The sequence below is a fragment of the Suillus clintonianus genome (assembly GCF_016758775.1).
Source record: "Suillus clintonianus strain FC179 chromosome Unknown DEU56scaffold_27, whole genome shotgun sequence".
NCBI classification, from domain to species: Eukaryota; Fungi; Basidiomycota; class Agaricomycetes; order Boletales; family Suillaceae; genus Suillus; species Suillus clintonianus.
This window is the reverse complement of record NW_024539251.1, coordinates 252,212-269,152: the sequence shown is the minus strand read 5'-3', so window position 1 is coordinate 269,152 and position 16,941 is coordinate 252,212. Positions and strand designations below refer to the sequence as shown.

The following is a 16,941-nucleotide window of genomic DNA, read 5'->3' as shown; positions in this document are numbered from 1 at the left end:
GGAGGGAGCCGAAGTATACGAAAGCGGTTTTTGAGGACACCGAAGATATGCTCGACGACATTGCGGAGCTGCGCGTGGCGTAGGTTGTATAATTCCTGGGCATTGCAAGGCCTGCAAAGATTGTAAGTACTGTGCCAGGGTGATAAGTCAACTCACTGCAACATACACCTGATTTGCGCGGCCCCATTCAGCAAGGTGGTAGCGGACACCACGATAAGGCACGAACAATTCGTCGCATGCACCAAATCCAGCATCCGCCAGGTAAACCTTGCCTGGAGGGATTGTAAAATCAGTGAGACGTGCCACGTTGTAGACACGAGCGTCCGCTGCGGATCCTTGAAAGCCGCTCAACATGTACGTGAAACGCATGTCGAAGTCGCATGCAGCAAGGCAATTTTGAGTTAAATTGCCTTTGCGGTCACGAGCGGCATCGCGATCAGCAGCTGAGGGATGGCAATTGATGTGCGTGCCGTCAATAGCGCCGATAACGTTTGCGAAGTACGGGTATAGTTTCGTTGTCTCAACAATTTGAGGGGGTATCGGAGTGTCTGCGTCGGGGAGCCGGACGTAAGTGGAATAGATTGGGCGGGAGGAGAATGCGATGAGAATGCGTTTGAAGTATCTGAAAGGAATAAAATTAGTACGCATAGCTAGGGGTAAGAGTGGGGGGACGCACTTCGATATAGTATCGTTTGAGCGCTGGAAACGCTCAGCAAGGTGGCGTACAGAAATGCCTGTAACGCAGGCATATAGGAAGATGGCTAGCTGCTCTTCTAGGGTGACGTGCTTTGAGTCGTTGATCCCGCCATTGCGAAGTAATTGAAGTAGGATGATGAATACGTGGCGATGCACGCCGAGCTCACATCGAATCCGCTCTGGATGGCCATTCAGCAGTTCGTTGACCCAGCCAACCCCCGTCAGGATTGACATGTGATAGGGTTGTTTGTCGTAGTAGGTAGTAGTGTATGCGTTTACAGCGATCCCCGCAATGTTGATGACTTCGGAAGCCGACGAGACCACGCGCTGAAAGAACTGAATGATGGCTTGGAGAAATTTTAAGTCGGATTGTTCAGCGTCTTCTACACTCTCCTCCAAGTCCTCATTAGACTCATCTTCCTCATCTCCTTGGTCCTCCTCATCCCTCTCATGATCCCTCGAGCCTGATGTTGTTGAATCCTCGTCATCGACCTTGTCACGGTATAGCAAGAGGTTGGAAAGCATGGCCGCGGTGTGCGTATACTACACGCGCATATTGATAACAACTGATCAGCGTGACATCGGTTTCAAGCTCCGATCAGGGCGTGCTTACTTAACATTGTTTTTTTCTTTTCTGAATTTCTCGAAGTTGGGCGAAATTGTGATCCCGAACAGACTCTAAGGGTAGACGCTGCCTTCTTACTCCAACCACCATCATCCTCACCAGCGAGGTGCCCGCCGGCCTTTCCGCCCCACTCTTCATCAACATTATTACCTGGTCTTCACGACCCACAACAGTATGTTTGCCTGTATAGTTTTCCAAGTATGTCATTTGTCTTTTCATCTTCGATGCACGCCCAGTAACCTATACAGATTTTTGTCGTAACTAATCATTACCCACCCCCGGTCCACCATGTCTATCTAGTCATGTCAACTTCAAGTGACTCGGGTGATGGTCCTCTGCCGGATTGGGTGGTAGTATGTGATACATGTGGTGACGAGCTCAAGTGGTTTATATGTCGTAGCTATGAAAATGGAAACCAAGGACGGTGGATGGTCAAGGCAAGTTTATTTCTTTCACCCTCGGTGTTCTGTTCCCTAACCGATCATCATCCAGTGTACAAAACCTGATGGTGGCAAGAACACGCGCAGCAAAACCACGAAGCACTGCCAGTTTTTCCGCTTTGCTTACCGTCGAAAGGGCAGCCCATCATCATCTCCCAAAGCCACAGATTCTCGGCGTCGCAAATCGCCGCATCGAAAATTGAGGCCCAAAGTGAAGTGCTTCGTCATTGGCTGCAATTCCCACAGAGTCAATGCGGCTTGCTCGCGGCGTGTTTGCCGCAAGCACTGTCGTGCCTTAGGTGGCTGTCAAGGGGTCGCAGATCACATTGATATGCATGGCCCATCAACAGAAAACCTCGTGTTGGATGACGAACCACACAATGACGAACTGCACGACCTACACGATCTTGCGCCTGCACCCCCACCATCAGCTCCCGCCGCAACCTCTGCTGACAAGGGCAAGGGCCGTGCGGTGTCTGAAGATGATGAGATTGATCAACTGATATCTTCAGATCCTCCTCCTGTCCAGGATGCCGGCACATCTGGATCGTGTACCCTCAAACCACGATTTGCACGACAGATGCCACCCCAGTTCACTCAACAAATCGCCCGTGAGCAGTCGCTAGAGGAGGAAGACCGCCGTCGTGACGCTGCGCGGATAGAGAGTGCATGACGTGCGAAGTATAGTGTCACCGTTTACGGCTTCTTAGAGGTATGTTTTCTTTGTATCATTATCTCATTTTTCTCACCAAGATCATTGTAGGATGGTTCCCCTGCCACATGCTTTGTTTTTCAAGGCGGCTTCCATTTCCCGCATTTCTACTGCTCGTACGAGGTCCTTGCAGAACTCGGGCTACCCGCTGTCCATCACAGTGAAGTAGATGAGCTCGCTGTGAGGCCATCTTTACTCCAGCTCCTCAACACATCAACATGCCATTGGCAGGGCATCCGCCAGGACCATATGGTTGTTGTACGTGAGGGTGACGTGTTGTTCTTGAAGCATGCCCGCGTCACAGATTGCCACGAGCTAGACGAGCTCCTTCTGACTTTGTCGCCACGCGATGCGAGTAGTACTCAGCCAAACATGCGCACTCACCTTGCCGCTGACCGTGCACATGTTTGTGCTGCCAACCGAGAGAGCCAACAACCAGCTGGACTCGAACCATCCCCTCCAACTCTCCCTTCCTGGTTGCAGCTTCCACCACCTCGTACCTCACTAGTTCCGTCATCAAGTGAACTTGAGGTCGATCAAATGCTCTATGGTACTAACTCACCCTCACCCATCCGGAGGCCACGCACTGGCGGCATCCACAGCCGCCAACATAGCGCCAGCACTGATGCCCTTGATGAAGAACCTGCAAGCGACCAACCTGTCATCATCACGACTCACCGCAAGCATCCAGCTCATCGACGTTCATCCACACCTCTGATCTCACCGTCACCTCCACGGAAATTGCAGGCCTTCGTCTGACATATCGCCGTCAGGTACAGCGCTCTTAGGAATCACACGAGCGGGATTATCCACGATGGCACGAGACCGCTCAAGTCGTTCACGAAGCTGGAAATGTGATTGACCACGCAAGGCATGCACCGCCTCAACAGCCTTGTGGTCCGGGTCTTGACATGTCTTGCTGCCTGGGGTAATACTGTTGGTGCAGCTGATGATTGCGCACTGGTTCCCATGCTCGGCCATATGCAAATGACAAAAGCGGTCATTTACTGACCGCAGAGACTCGAAGCAGTAAGGAACTGAGCAGCATGGTCTGCTGACTGTGACCCCATCAACAACAACAATGCGAACAAACTGTGCAGCTGTAGAGACAAAAATTACGTCAATGAGATTGTCGACAGTGTAATTTATTGACGGATAGACCTGCATCAGTAGAAGCCTCATATACACGGCAACACTTTGTGCATTTGTGATGGCGAGCATCAGGCTGCCCGAAGGAACGCATACGCTGGTTGCGATGTGCCATGGCATCATTGAACCGCTCTGATTGAGTCCCGGTCTGTTTGACGATGAGGGAGCGCTTGCGATGACGGCAGTCCTCGAGAAGAGAGATAATTATGAAGGTATCCCAAACATGGTCCAGTGTGACCTCAGGCGAAGGCCACTGAAGAGGAAACTCGTTTTGACGGCTGACAGAAGAGTTGTAGATTCGGGCACAGTTAGTTCCCGACGTGCTTGAGATATGGTCAGTTACCCGACTTAGACAGTGCGGCAATGTAAACGCACCAAGCGACATGCATCATGGTCTTCCAGAGCTGACCCACCCCAATATCAACATAGTGGTGCGTACCAACTTGAATGGCATCAGGCAGTCCTTCCGTGTAGTCGTAGTAGATACGGTCCTTATCACCGTGACTGACTTTGTAATTGTGGTGATAAGTGATTTTGCAGCCTGGCACCCATTCAACATTGACTTCGGCTAGCTACAATGAGACGGACATAACACGCACATTCGCATCGCATTGCAACATCATATGCAGGCATTGTCCCATGTTCGAGACTCACATACACAACTCGGACTTGTTCAACCTTGTTCAAAAGCAACCCGTTTGCTCGTCGTTCACAAGTTGCTTCTGTGCACATCTTGAACAGAGGGTAGAATGTCTTGTAGGCTATACAGTCCTCCGTCAGTAACGACTTGAGTCAAATTCACACCGGCACTGACTCAGGCCATGAGGATAACCGAATTGTTTGAACAGTGAGTGGGTGTTGTGCTGCAGCGTGAATCTGTCTTTCCAGATATCGTGTTTTAAGGTGGACCAGCAGATTCGCACTGAGTCTTGTGTCAGGGAGCATGCGGAGCCCAAAAACAAAGACACGCTAGGAGGCATGAAGTCCGGAGGTGTAGATACATCATATGTTGCAGGCTGGGCTAATATCATGTCTTCCTTGACAGCAGAGGCCAAGGTAACAAAGGTCAGAATAGTCTCGAGTGAGAGTCCATGGATATTTGAGAGTGCTTGGCCTAAACATACAAGCTCGACCATTGTAGCAACCAATTAATACTATGAGCCGCACTACTAGTGACAAAAGAAAGACTATGTTTGGTGCTATTTGTGGTCGGCCGGAATAGGCAGACGGACCGGACAGACAGACAGACAGACAGACAGACCGGACTTTCGAGAAATCAGGTGCCCTCAAAAAAACTGCGTAGTTGCATTTCCGCAAAGCCTATTTGTACCTATTTGCTCAGGCCAAATCATACCGAAAATACGAAAATACCTTAAGCTTGTGACCCGTCACAACCTCACCTAATGCTTTGCAGATTCGTGCTCTCACTAGAGATATTTCTGGAATCGCTCGGAGCATCCAGCGAGTGCTGCAATCTGCGAGCATACTCATAGCGCGGGAACGAAAACATGGAACTACAGAGTTAATGTCGGAAAAAGGTAAAGTGCCCTTTTAATGCCGCCGGCTTACAAGTTTGATCACATGCGTTAAAAGGCACGTTATAACGTACCTTTCAAGGACACATGAGATAATTTAGATGTCTTGTGATCGTGAGAAGTACTATCATTATGCCTTAGTATCAACGACGTGCCAATTCGGAGTCATATCAATACCATTCAAATCTTCTGAAACACTTTGTTTTGCCCACACTAAGCTCTATCATCATTGTTGTCACGCAGCTACTACTATGGCTCCGAATCGTACTGCACCATCTAGAAGCAAGTATAACTATACAGAGGAAACACTTACAGGACGGCGCTTATGTCCTCACTGTGACGGGAAGTTCAAGCCCCAGGGCTTCAAGAAGCACGAAGCAACCTGCAAGAAGCATGCGGATGTTGAGAGGGAGCAGGAGGTGTTTGGTCTCGAATATCAAAGGGACCAGCAACAAGGTGAGTTGAATTTATCTACCAATCAATAACTAGTCAGCGCTTTGTTTTATTGATCTATCGAGGTATCTAGCTCGAAGGAAGGCTCGTAAGGTGACAAGGCTTCCTGAAACAATAGCTGGCCCGTCACTGAGCGCCAGCGATGGTCAGTCGGCTGCAAATGTAGATTCTTCCATTCCTCCTGGTGCATCCACCCGTTTTTTGTTCCCCGTGCACCTCTAATGTCATTCACTCGTAGCTGACCTATCTGCTCCGGCTGATCCCATGGACCTAGATCTGAATGATTTCGAATCTTACCATGGGAATGAGAGTGTCAACATCCCAGGTACGTCTGAGTATATTAGTGTTGATAGTTTGTTACATTACTGATTGATTTCTCTGTACAGTTTTCAGTCGACCAGCGTCTGTTGAACCTGGTCCTCTAGCATCTGTTGAAACCGGTCCTCCAGCGTCTATCCAGCGGCCCCTCGAATTCAAAATGGAATATCATCCATCCAGTGGTCATGAACCACTGTTCCAAGCATTCGATGAGTTTCGCGTTAACGCACATGATGCTCCCGATGGCCTTCGTGTTGATGAAGAGCCATGGCGCCCTTTCTCCTCACGAGGTGACTTCAAATTTGCGGAAATTGCTCTGGACGCTGCGCTTAACAAGTCGCATATTGATGGACTACTATCTCTGATTGCCCGCATCGCGAGAGGCCAGATTAAAATAACACTAAAAAACGATGCTGATTTCCGCAATGCATTGCATAGCGCGAGTACTCAAGTGACGCTGGTATGTAGCTAATGTTTCTTCTGGATCATTATGTTACAGAAACCTGTCTAGTTTACACAACACAAGATTACTGTGCCATACAAACAAGAGGAGCGCGTGTATGAGGTCCATTCTTTGCCCATATGGGAATGGGCCCTTGATTTACTAGAAAATCCCTTGCTCGCACCTCATTTCGTCTGGGACGCTCAACGTGTATTCAAACATAATAGTACGGGATTTGAACGGTTTTACGATGAACCGTGGACAGGCGATCAATGGTGGGATGTCCAGGTACGTAACGGTTGTTTCATAAGTACTCTCACTGATTAGTTGTTTTTCAAAATCAATAGTCCGGTCTTCCGCATGGTCTTGTCGCGGCCCCCTTTTGCTTCATATTGTATGCGGACAAGACAAGACTATCATCACACGGTACAGTAAAGGCGTATCCCGTTGTGGTACGTTGTGCCAATTTACCAGTAGGAATTCGGAATGGTGAGGGCATTGGCGGCGGCCGTGTAGTTGGTTTGTTGCCTATCGTAAGTTATCAAATATTCAACATACCTTAATTTGACGAATGGAATAATGACAGGTTTCCGAAGACGCAAGCGAAAACGGCAAGACAGGTTTCACAAATTTCAAGCGTGTGATATGGCATGAGTCATTTGTGAAGTTCTTGGAACTGGTCGCACAATACTCGAAGACAGGCTATTCATTCAAGTGCTTTGACCAGATTCTGCGCTGGCTGTTTCCCATCTTACTGATACTTTCCGCTGACTATGAAGAACAGTAAGTAATTTGGTGTACCGGTGCACGAACTTCGATCTAACAGCCCCTGTAGGTGTATGATGTCGCTGATTCGTGGCCATCATAGCAAATGCCTGTGCCCGGTATGCATCATACCACTTGACGAACTTCATGATCTCTCGAAGTCGTTTCGGTTGAGATCAATGCAAGACGCAATAGCTGCACTTAACGTCTACGAGGAAAGCAAGGCTCGCGGTGAAGAACTGTTGAAGGTGCTAGGACTACGTCCTATCAAGGTAAGCTACATACATTTATATTGTATCTACATTAATCAATTGTGAACTTAGAACGTCTTGTGGAGTGTTTCGCACTCTGACCCTCATGATGCGATCAGTCTCGACCGCTTACATGCTCTTCATTTGGGAATTTGGAAGCATCTACTCAACGAGTTGAAGAAGATTCTCAAATTCTTGGGACGTGAGGCAGAGTCATTGTTTGAAGAGGAGTAAGTCAAATATATTTAGATTTTGTGGCTCTTGCGCTCATCATTTGCAGAATTGCCAACTTCCCTCGATGGCGCAAGTTAAATCACTTCAACACCGTCATCCACATGTCATTCAGCGATGGAAATAAGATGCAGGATTTATCTAGAGTATGTACCATTATGTTTTGTTGTTGCTCTATCTAACCGCTGCAAAGCAATCTCTCTACTCAGCATTGAATATTTTGAAGCAAGCTGATAGCCCAGACGGGTACCGACTGCTTCGTGTCATCAGCAGCTACCTGCAGCTTGACAGTTATATTGGGTTTAACGTGCATACAACAAGCACGTTGAACGCCATTGAAGCCGAATTACTTGTTTTTAATGATGCACTCAAGGTAGGATCTTGTTCCTTTGCTGAAATAGAACTTAACCAATTGTTTCTCACTCTAGGACTACGCGCAATGTGCTGCAGAATCTCCTATCGAAGATTTAAGAGTCGACTGGGACTTCCCAAAGACTCACCTCTGGAAACACGTGACCCGCGACATCCGGATGAAGGGCGCGGCATGCAACTACAGTACTCGTCCAAATGAGAAGCTTCATGGCCCTTTGAAGGAGGCTTACGAGCGCCAATCGAACAGAAAGAAAGTGGCTGAACAGGTGAGTTGTGATATTATGCCTTACATTGTGTCACCTTTTGGTAGACCCACTGAACAATACCGTAGATTCTTCGTGTCAACCAAAATAAATTCGCAATCAACCTGTTGAGAGGACGTGTTGACACATTTGACAAGCAGCGCAACCTCGAGGACGATGAAGTTGATGATCTGGACGCTGCGGCTCAAGACAATCCAGCTGTTGCACAAGGACATATCAAACTTGGCTCGCCGCAGCAACTCAAATCTATCCAAGACATCGAGAATATCTGTAGCCCGACTGACCGTGCTTTTCAAGACTTTCGTAGGAAGTTCTCCAGATTTCACAATACATCTTTGCCTGGGTATGGATATGAACTGAGGAGATGGATTACCCTACCCGCCAATTTCGAGGTGTGTTGATTGTATCTTTTGATGCCTTGAATTGACTCTCTTCCAGATTTGCGCACATCACTACCTCAAGGTCAACTATGAGTCGACCGTTGACTGGAAACAAGCTACCGATTACCTTCGGTGCAATCCGAGTTTCCACGGGCAACCACGCTATGACTGCGCCCTCATACAGCTCAATCCGGAAAGATCAGTATTCGTTAAGCTTATACTCATGTTCAAGTGCCATCTCCCAGATGTTGGGTCTTTTGAGTTCGCACTGGTCCAGCCATATACTGCGGGCACTGGTATTTCTCGCAGAATTGACCGTGAACTCAAGTTCACTCGTGTCAAGGCTGTTCCTAGAGCAAACTCCATATTTGTTCTGCTCGCATCTTTCATCCGTGGTGCTGTTTTGTTCCCTGACCGCGAACATCAAGGTGAATTTATCGTTGTTGACCATATCGATAGCTACATGTTGACTCACATTGTGTTACATTCCTCAATGTGGTTTCTTTGGATTTGCATGTATACTGATAACTTATGCATTCACAGGCGCATTTCTTATTGACGCACGATCAGGAACTCACGGCAACTGGATCAGCCACAAAGATCGAGTACGGGCAAGACTACGACTTTTACCTGGAACGTTTGTTTAAACGCAGCTCATGGGCCATCAGTGTGATGGATTACTACAACAGGGAAGTTTTCGGCGCAAGCTCAGTTACAGTGAGCACTTCGACCCCATCCTCTCAACCTCGCACCTGGGAGGACGATTTCCTCCAGCAGTTAGATGCTCCTGCTCCTGCTCTCGCCCCTGCTCCTGCTATCGCTCCCACTCTTTCTCCCACTACCGCTCCTGTATCCACACCTCCGGTTCATGTTGTCTCCAACAATCATACTACCATGTCCATTAGCCATGGACTCGGAGGGGCCGTCACCTCTGCCACAACTCAGCTTCAAGTTGATATTGGCCAGTTGTCGTTGGAAAATGACTCCGAGCCGTCTGCATCCAGTGGTCGTAGATCGCCCGCTGCTCGTCAACGCCAAACTACTGGTATCCAGCCTATTACTCAACCCGAACTATACCCAGATGCAGATCTGATCATTCCGCTGGCCCCTCCGCCAGCCGAGCGACGTGCTGCTTGCGGCAGACCTAAGAAGTCGGCGAGGTGAATCATGGTAATGTTACACTGCACGCGTTGTCTTACTCATGGTTTTGTTTCTCAATTTAATTGATCGAGTCTTTTACCTCTCCAATTTTTTGTCCAATTTTCCTTTGTCATGTTTACTGGCCGCTTGCATTGTTGTTGATTTTGAGTCTGTTAATGAATCACTTTATTCTCACCAACCACTGAGGACAGTCCAGACTGGTTCGTGCTTATATTGCCATATGACAAAAGGTCGGATTAAAGGTTTCAATGGCTAGTGAGACCTTGAAAGTTTGTGTAAGTCATTCCATTTATGGGCGGATCATAACAATGACAAACAAGTCAAGTTCGACAATTGCAGCAGGCTTTTAAGTTTTAACTAGTTCATATTATACCAACGATGCTGCCAATCATCTCGGGAATAATGACAATAATCATTCCTCCTTCCCAACCTATCATCAGGACTGCTAATATTAGTAAATCGTGTTTAAATTTTCATTCTATCACTCACATGAAGTTTAAATTGTCGCTGTCAAGGACTCCATGATTCAGATCATGGCAAGCGTGAGCTTATCATTATATTGACAATCTTTGCATCTTGTCCTCATTCTTTCATGCTGTTCGATTCGACTGCCCCAGCTGCGGGCTACATTGCAGCTTTCATTGACGCTGCGCAGCAGTATGTCACTGCAAATCCTGGCAGAGCAGCTTTGTTGGGACTCTTTTATACGCCGGTTCTCATTGTTTTGCTCAATATCCTTCGGCAGCTGGTGAGTATCTAGGAGCCCCCTGTTTGCGTGTCCACTGACTGGTGTTGCTAGGTTGTTGCCTGAGACCCTTCACTACCTCCCCCTCATAAGAGGCTGCCAATTTTCTCTCCTTCCTTACTGTAACGAGGTCCAGGATCAGCAACACAATCGATTTGTCAGTTCTGGATCAACTCGTGCAAAAAACTTGGTGCTGTGGATGTCTTTTTCTTAATGATTTGACTTCTAGCTGCTGATCGTTGTTTTCCAGATGATCAGCGACACAATCAATATGTCAGTTCTGGATCAACTTGTGCAAAAAACTTGGTGCTGTGTGCCCCAGCTGTGTGCTACGTTGCAGCTTTCATTGACGCTGCGCAGCAGTATGTCACTGCAAATCCTGGCAGAGCAGCTTTGTTGGGACTCTTTTATACGCCGGTTCTCATTGTTGTGCTGAATATCTTTCGGCAGCTGGTGAGCATCTAGGAGCCCCCTGTTTGCGTGTCCACTGACTGGTGTTGCTAGGTTGTTCCCCGAGACCCTTCACTACCTCCCCCTCATAAGAGACCACCAATTTTCTCTCCTCACTTACTGTAACGAGGTCCAGGATCAGCGACACAATCAATCTGTCAGTTCTGGATCAACTCGTGCAAAAAACTTGGTGCTGTGAATATCTTTATCTTAATGATTTGACTTCTAACTGCTGATCGTTGGTTGCTAGATATATTATCCCTACCCATCACCAGTTGTCAGTTAACCCACCCCCCCCCCTCCTCCAGTACTCCCGCCTGGTGCAAGTCAACTGGATTCCGGTGTGTCATCTGTTACCCCCCAGTACTCCCACCTGGTGCAAATCAACCAGGTTCCGGCGCGTTGTCAGTGAACCCCCCCCCCCCAGTACTCCCGCCTGGTGCAAGTCAACCGGTACCGGTGCGTCGTCTGTTGTACCCCTCCTGCACATCCCTCCTCTCGCTCCCAGACGACCATTATCCCATCTGCATCCAGTGCTCCCCCCAATATTCACACATTGAAGGCCCACCCCTCCCTCTCCGATTTGATTTTTAAAATAATTGTATTTTTGACTACATTTATCAATATAAATATGAATATGATTTATTATTATTTTGAAATTCTGGATATTGGTCTTGCAAGGGCATCGAGACACACAAAGACTCTTTACAATGCTTACATGATCATTTCATGCCCTTAAAAGGTGGCTCGTCCAGAACCATTATAGTGCCTTTTAATGATTGGGACAAGCTATTATAAGTGCCTTGAAATATTATCTTACATCATTAGTGTGTATTAAAAGGGTACCGTGTGAAAAGTACCCTTAAAATGTCTTAAATTGACTTCGGAGGCTCGCTAGAAATTTCCGACATTTTTTGCGTCACTAAAGCCTAAGAGCCCGTTCAGCAACTGAAATGTTGCAAAACCAAACGAAATTGTTGGTGGCACGTGATGCGGAGTTTCAAGCGGAGTTTCAAAATCGTCGGTAAGATCGATAGTGATAAGATACATGTCTAGTAGCTATACTATAAGCTACCATGGATCCAGGACATGTGCACCCACAGTTTGTTCGACCTCTTGTGACCCATCTAGCTCAACCTGCAGACCAGACTCACCAGGCACAAGCTGCAGTTCGCCAACGCATTCTTCGCTACATTGCTCTTATCCTCAATATACTACTTGCTGCCACAGCACAGATTCTTCAGCAGCAGATCCCCCCATCTGACCGCGAGCCCTACCATACATCAGCCCTCACAGGGCAAGAGTGGGTGATTGAATTAATCACTGGCCACCCGGAACGTATCCGCTGTGAGCTTGGTGTCAATGCTCATGTTTTTGCGAGCTTGATCAATGACCTTCGCGACCTTGGGCACACTGATTCACGCTATGTGTCGCTCGAAGAACAGCTGGCCATTTTTCTGTACACCTGTGTAACAGGATTAACTGTCAGACATGTTGGAGAACGATTCCAGCGATCAAATGCTACTATTTCAAAGTATGTGATTTCATGTATGTCTTACACCTCAGCTTACTCTGCCTATTAGATATTTCCGAAAGATGCTAGATATATTTGCATCTCACCCCTTCTACACCACTCACGTTCACCTTCCCATTGTCAATGCACCTGTCTCCAGTGCAATTCACAACAATCCAAAACGTTGGCCATACTTTCGTGATGCTATTGGAGCCATTGATGGTAGCCACATCCATGCATTCCCTCCATCAGCAAGCCGCCACCTCTACTACAACCGAAAAGGTTTTGTCTCTCAAAACTGTCTCTTTGTTTGTGACTTCGACCTCAAGTTTATGTTTGCACTTACGGGATGGGAGGGATCAGCAACAGATTCACGGCTCTGGGGCGAAGCTCGTAACAATGGCTTGGATATCCCACTAGGAAAATATCTTCTTGCAGACCTAGGGTTCCCCTCATGCCCACAGCTTTTGGTCCCTTACCGTGGTGTTCGTTACCATCTGGCTGAATGGGGTCGTGCCAATGTCAGGTATGATTTACAGTTCTCTTTTGTAGTCCAGCTCATCCAATAATATTTTTAGGCCTGTCAACAAGGAAGAACTATTCAATCTTCGTCATGCATCTGCTCGCAATGTTATCGAACGGATTTTTGGTGTTGTGAAGCGGCGCTTTCGCATCCTTTTGATATCCCCTGAGTACAAGATTGGAATTCAAGCTCGTATTCCTGCAGCACTATGTGCTCTACACAACTACATATGTACCCAGGACCCAGGTGAAGGGCCTCTGCCTCAGAGGGCTGTCTTCAATGACAACCCCACCAATCAAGGGCAACCCAATGATGTGTATCATGATCAACCTGATCATGATATGATTGTTGAGGATGATACAAATGCAAACAATTTTCGCGACCGCATGGCCATGGAGATGTGGGAAGACTATCAGAGGATCTTACTTGAGCGTGAAATTGATGAAGGCCCAGAGGAAGAGGAAGACATAGATCAGTACTATGGCAGCGAGGATGATGCCAACGAAGATGTTCTATAACTTTCACAATGTATGGTAGTTTACATTGTGCTACAAACGAAGATGCGCTGCATATCGAAGTGACTAAAAACGAAAAACGACGAATGCAAAGAATGAAGGAACGTGAGGTATGAATTATTACAGCGCGCCGTACACCCCATTGGCAGCCTGGCGGAGGACTGATTCCAAGTAAGGTATACAATTCTCTGGCCTGCTGACCAAGTAGGTGGAAGAGACCGCTGGGCTCCTCGCGAACACATTCATGAGGGTGACCTTGTCAGACGGCGAGATGCGCTCGTCATCTTGCATCATGTCTAAGGCCTGCGTGCATTCATCCGCTACCCGACCATCATCGGTCTTGGTCATCGACGTCTCGAGACTGTCCGTCAAGCGGTTGATGGAACCTTGAAGGTTCATGAATGCAGCGGTATTCGCGGCGTTGTTCGCGGTGTCCTTGGTGGCCTTGGTGCCTGTGCGTTGACTAGTCACACGCGACATAGAGCTGCCACCACGCGTCGACAACTTCGGCTTTTTGTCGAGGGAGGGGGAATTCACCTGCGATACCGAAGTTTGGGTGGTAGTGGAGGAAAGGACCATGTCGGAATGCGAACGTTTTCCGGTGCTACTGTGAGTGTATGCGATTGACGATGGGGGAGGGGGGATGTTCGTGGAAGCGCGAGCTACCATTCCAGGATCAGTGGATGGAAGGGCAGACATGATTTGGTCCCATTCGAAGCCGGGGCTCGCAGCTGTGCGAGCACTGGGCACACCACCCGCATTGCGAGCGCCGGGCACGCCAATGGCAAGACCCATAGCCTCGCCACTTGCCTCAGCATGAGTAGTGGGAATCACTGAGCCACTGGCTTCAGCGCTGGCAGAAGCAGCGGGTGCCGATGCCTGAGTGGGAAGCACTGATCCACTGGCTTCAGCGCTGGCGGAAGCGGCAGGTGCTGATTCCTGTGCGGCTAACAAAGCCGGGTTATAGGCGGCAGCGCCCTCAGCGCCACTCCCATTTGGCAGGATCTCCAACATCTTGGGCCAAAATCTCCACCCAGTGTTTTTGAAGAATCGCATTGCCTCAAAACAAAAGGTAAGCAGCAGCTGGAGATCTCTGAACATGTTCACATACCTTGTTGGCCACACTGGCGCTGAGAAATTGTCCCCACTGAACTTCCGCCGCTTCCCCCTGAATATTTGCTCCATTGACATTGTCCCAATGACAACCAGATCGATTGTTACAATATCGCTCGATGGCATTGTGAGTCTGCTTGAGCTGTATGTGGGTGGTGTAGATCTTAGTGAGCAGTCACTGCTGATAATGACATGGGAATAGTGATGTTCCGGCCCGGCTTGGCCCAAAAGCCACGGCTTTGGCCTGGCTTCAGACGGCTCTGGCCTGCAAAAAATCAAAGCCGGGCCAAAGCCGCAAATGACGGCTGGCTTTGGCCCGGCTCTGGCCTGAGCCGCGGCTCGAGTAGGGAATGTATGATTCTGACAAGATTCACCTGCCAGTGTGCGCCTCAGAACGCAAATCGCAGCGATCGATAGCACTGCCCTCACGACATCAGGGTAGGTCGAGGTATTCAGCAATTTTTTGATGTATTATACCCCTGCGCGCAATATATTAATGCTGTTTGCTCCACTACAAGTGCTGTGAGATGGGCCTTATGTTGGTGCCTGGCGCCTGATTAGTTGTAAAATGTTGATGGCGGTCAAGACTCTGATCACAGTAAAGTAACGAAAATTTATTGATTTTTATGCTGACATTAATGACTTTTGTGCCAGAGTAACGAGAAATTGCCGGCGGTCGAGGAGAGATCATCAGGTGGTGAAAGGGAACGAGCGGCCGTGCGAGAGTGACAGGAGGTGCAAGAGATCGAGGTCAGCAACGAGAGAGAGCGGTAGATTGTGGCGGCAGCATCAGGTTAGTGGGAGCACGAGGAAAGTCCTCATTGGGTGTGGGGCGACGACAGGATGGGTCTTGGTTGGGTGAGTCGGTGTGAGTAGTGAGGGTGGTAGTAGCAGGGTTGCAGGAGGTTGTTGGGGTGGTGCTTGAAGGTGGGGAGCGACGGGATGTTGTGGTCGACAGCGGCAGGGATAGGGATTGAGTGTATACGTGTACACACACATACGGTCGAGGGTGGGTGATGGTGGTATCGACAGCATTCGGCTGCATCGCAATGATGAACGCAGTGTTGGCGGCAGAGAACAGACCAGCCTGGTAGATAAAATGGATAGGTGTCGAAAAAATGAGATCTTGCAAACGAGCCCACCATGGAAGGGGCCGTGGCTGCGCGCTTGCTGCACCTGCCGCAGTAGTACAAGTATCAAGAGCAATAGGTGTCGTGGACGTCGAGGGGGCTGAATACGCAGGTCTTGCGCCTGGTATGGTATTAGGCTGAGGGTGTGGACGATCTGCTGGCGACCGCGGAGCAACAAACAATACCTGCATGAAGATCGTCAAACACTAGAAATTGACACAGTGGAGAAAGACATACCAATGTTCATTGTCGTTGTCGATGGTCGAGGTGGCTAAAAGCCGCGGCTCAGGCCGTCGGCTTTGGCTTTTCAGAATTCCAGGCCGGGCCAAAGCCCTGGTTAGGCCGTCAGTGTGGCCTGGCTTGGCCCGGCCTAATTTGGCCTGGCTTGGCTCGGCCCACGGCTTGAAGCCGGGCCGTGCACATCACTACATGGGAACACATACCGATGCCCATTTCGTCTTGCATTGCGGTCCGGTTTTGGATGGGCCATATGTCCCCATTCCTGCAATCATGTTCGAAGCCTCGTTGAAGACCTCATCCTTGAAGGTGGTTCCAGCGATCTTGGATTTCTGGGTGATAAGATAGTCTAGCAGGGCGTCAACTTCAGCTTCATTCCATTGGGCTTTGGGCTGCTTGTTTTCGTCCTTTCGAGCCATGTTGATAAGTTGAAACTGAGCGCACACTAGGAGTACAGTTACAGTTGCGAAGATGCGCTTTCGCTGCTGGGGGGTGAGTCGATAGGTGGTGGTACAAGGTATGTTCATAGTCAGAGGGAGAGATTATTGAAACTCCGACATACCGGCTTGCATGCCGCTCGTACATTTCGTTCTCAAATATTTGTAAACATCAGTTGCTGAACGGGCTCTAAGAGAGTCTAAGTACATGCACTCGCTTAACCCTCCAATTGGGGAAGTTTCAATTGATTATACTTTTCGCATTTGACTACTTTCAACCCTCCGACGCTGGTCTCGCGTTTGCCAGCCAGCATCCGTTTTCAGTCACGAATCGTACCTAGTCAAGTTCAACACGTCAATCGATACGCATCCCGATACCCATAGGCGGTTCAACAAAAGGAACCATGCTTGCTCATGGTGAATGGGGAATCCACATAGGGCTCCATGAGGTTCGCGAAACAGTTCACAGCTGCTAAGGAAGTCGG

General features: G+C 48.6%; 5 protein-coding genes across 5 annotated transcripts; 3 read left to right on the top strand and 2 right to left on the bottom strand.

Moving 5' to 3' along the window:
- Positions 1-2,551: 2,551 nt before the first annotated feature.
- Positions 2,552-2,803, top strand: DEU56DRAFT_691019 (uncharacterized protein; the record flags this gene model as incomplete). The annotated part of the gene is made up of 1 exon (XM_041347131.1): positions 2,552-2,803. A coding segment is annotated over one exon (252 nt), but the record flags the coding sequence as incomplete, so codon positions are not given.
- Positions 2,804-3,199: 396 nt separating this feature from the next.
- On the bottom strand, positions 3,200-4,758 carry DEU56DRAFT_734848 (uncharacterized protein; the record flags this gene model as incomplete). The annotated part of the gene is made up of 5 exons (XM_041348407.1): positions 3,200-3,573; positions 3,899-3,945; positions 3,998-4,163; positions 4,222-4,383; positions 4,455-4,758. 5 exons carry the CDS (start codon positions 4,756-4,758, stop codon positions 3,200-3,202), a joined length of 1,053 nt encoding a protein of 350 aa, XP_041209549.1.
- Positions 4,759-6,076: 1,318 nt separating this feature from the next.
- On the top strand, positions 6,077-9,191 carry DEU56DRAFT_734807 (uncharacterized protein; the record flags this gene model as incomplete). Its single annotated transcript, XM_041348405.1, has 11 exons — positions 6,077-6,371; positions 6,477-6,658; positions 6,718-6,903; positions 6,957-7,153; positions 7,206-7,407; positions 7,459-7,616; positions 7,667-7,763; positions 7,811-7,990; positions 8,046-8,255; positions 8,321-8,644; positions 8,691-9,191. Coding segments are annotated over 11 exons (2,532 nt in total), but the record flags the coding sequence as incomplete, so codon positions are not given.
- A 1,194-nt stretch (positions 9,192-10,385) lies between these two features.
- On the top strand, positions 10,386-10,604 carry DEU56DRAFT_911690 (uncharacterized protein; the record flags this gene model as incomplete). The annotated part of the gene is made up of 2 exons (XM_041357313.1): positions 10,386-10,541; positions 10,593-10,604. 2 exons carry the CDS (start codon positions 10,386-10,388, stop codon positions 10,602-10,604), a joined length of 168 nt encoding a protein of 55 aa, XP_041209547.1.
- A 3,055-nt stretch (positions 10,605-13,659) lies between these two features.
- On the bottom strand, positions 13,660-16,438 carry DEU56DRAFT_941592 (uncharacterized protein; the record flags this gene model as incomplete). The annotated part of the gene is made up of 4 exons (XM_041358929.1): positions 13,660-14,598; positions 14,651-14,794; positions 15,650-15,988; positions 16,226-16,438. The coding sequence occupies 4 exons, from the start codon at positions 16,436-16,438 to the stop codon at positions 13,660-13,662; spliced, it is 1,635 nt and encodes a 544-aa protein (XP_041209546.1).
- Between the last annotated feature and the right edge of the window lie 503 nt (positions 16,439-16,941).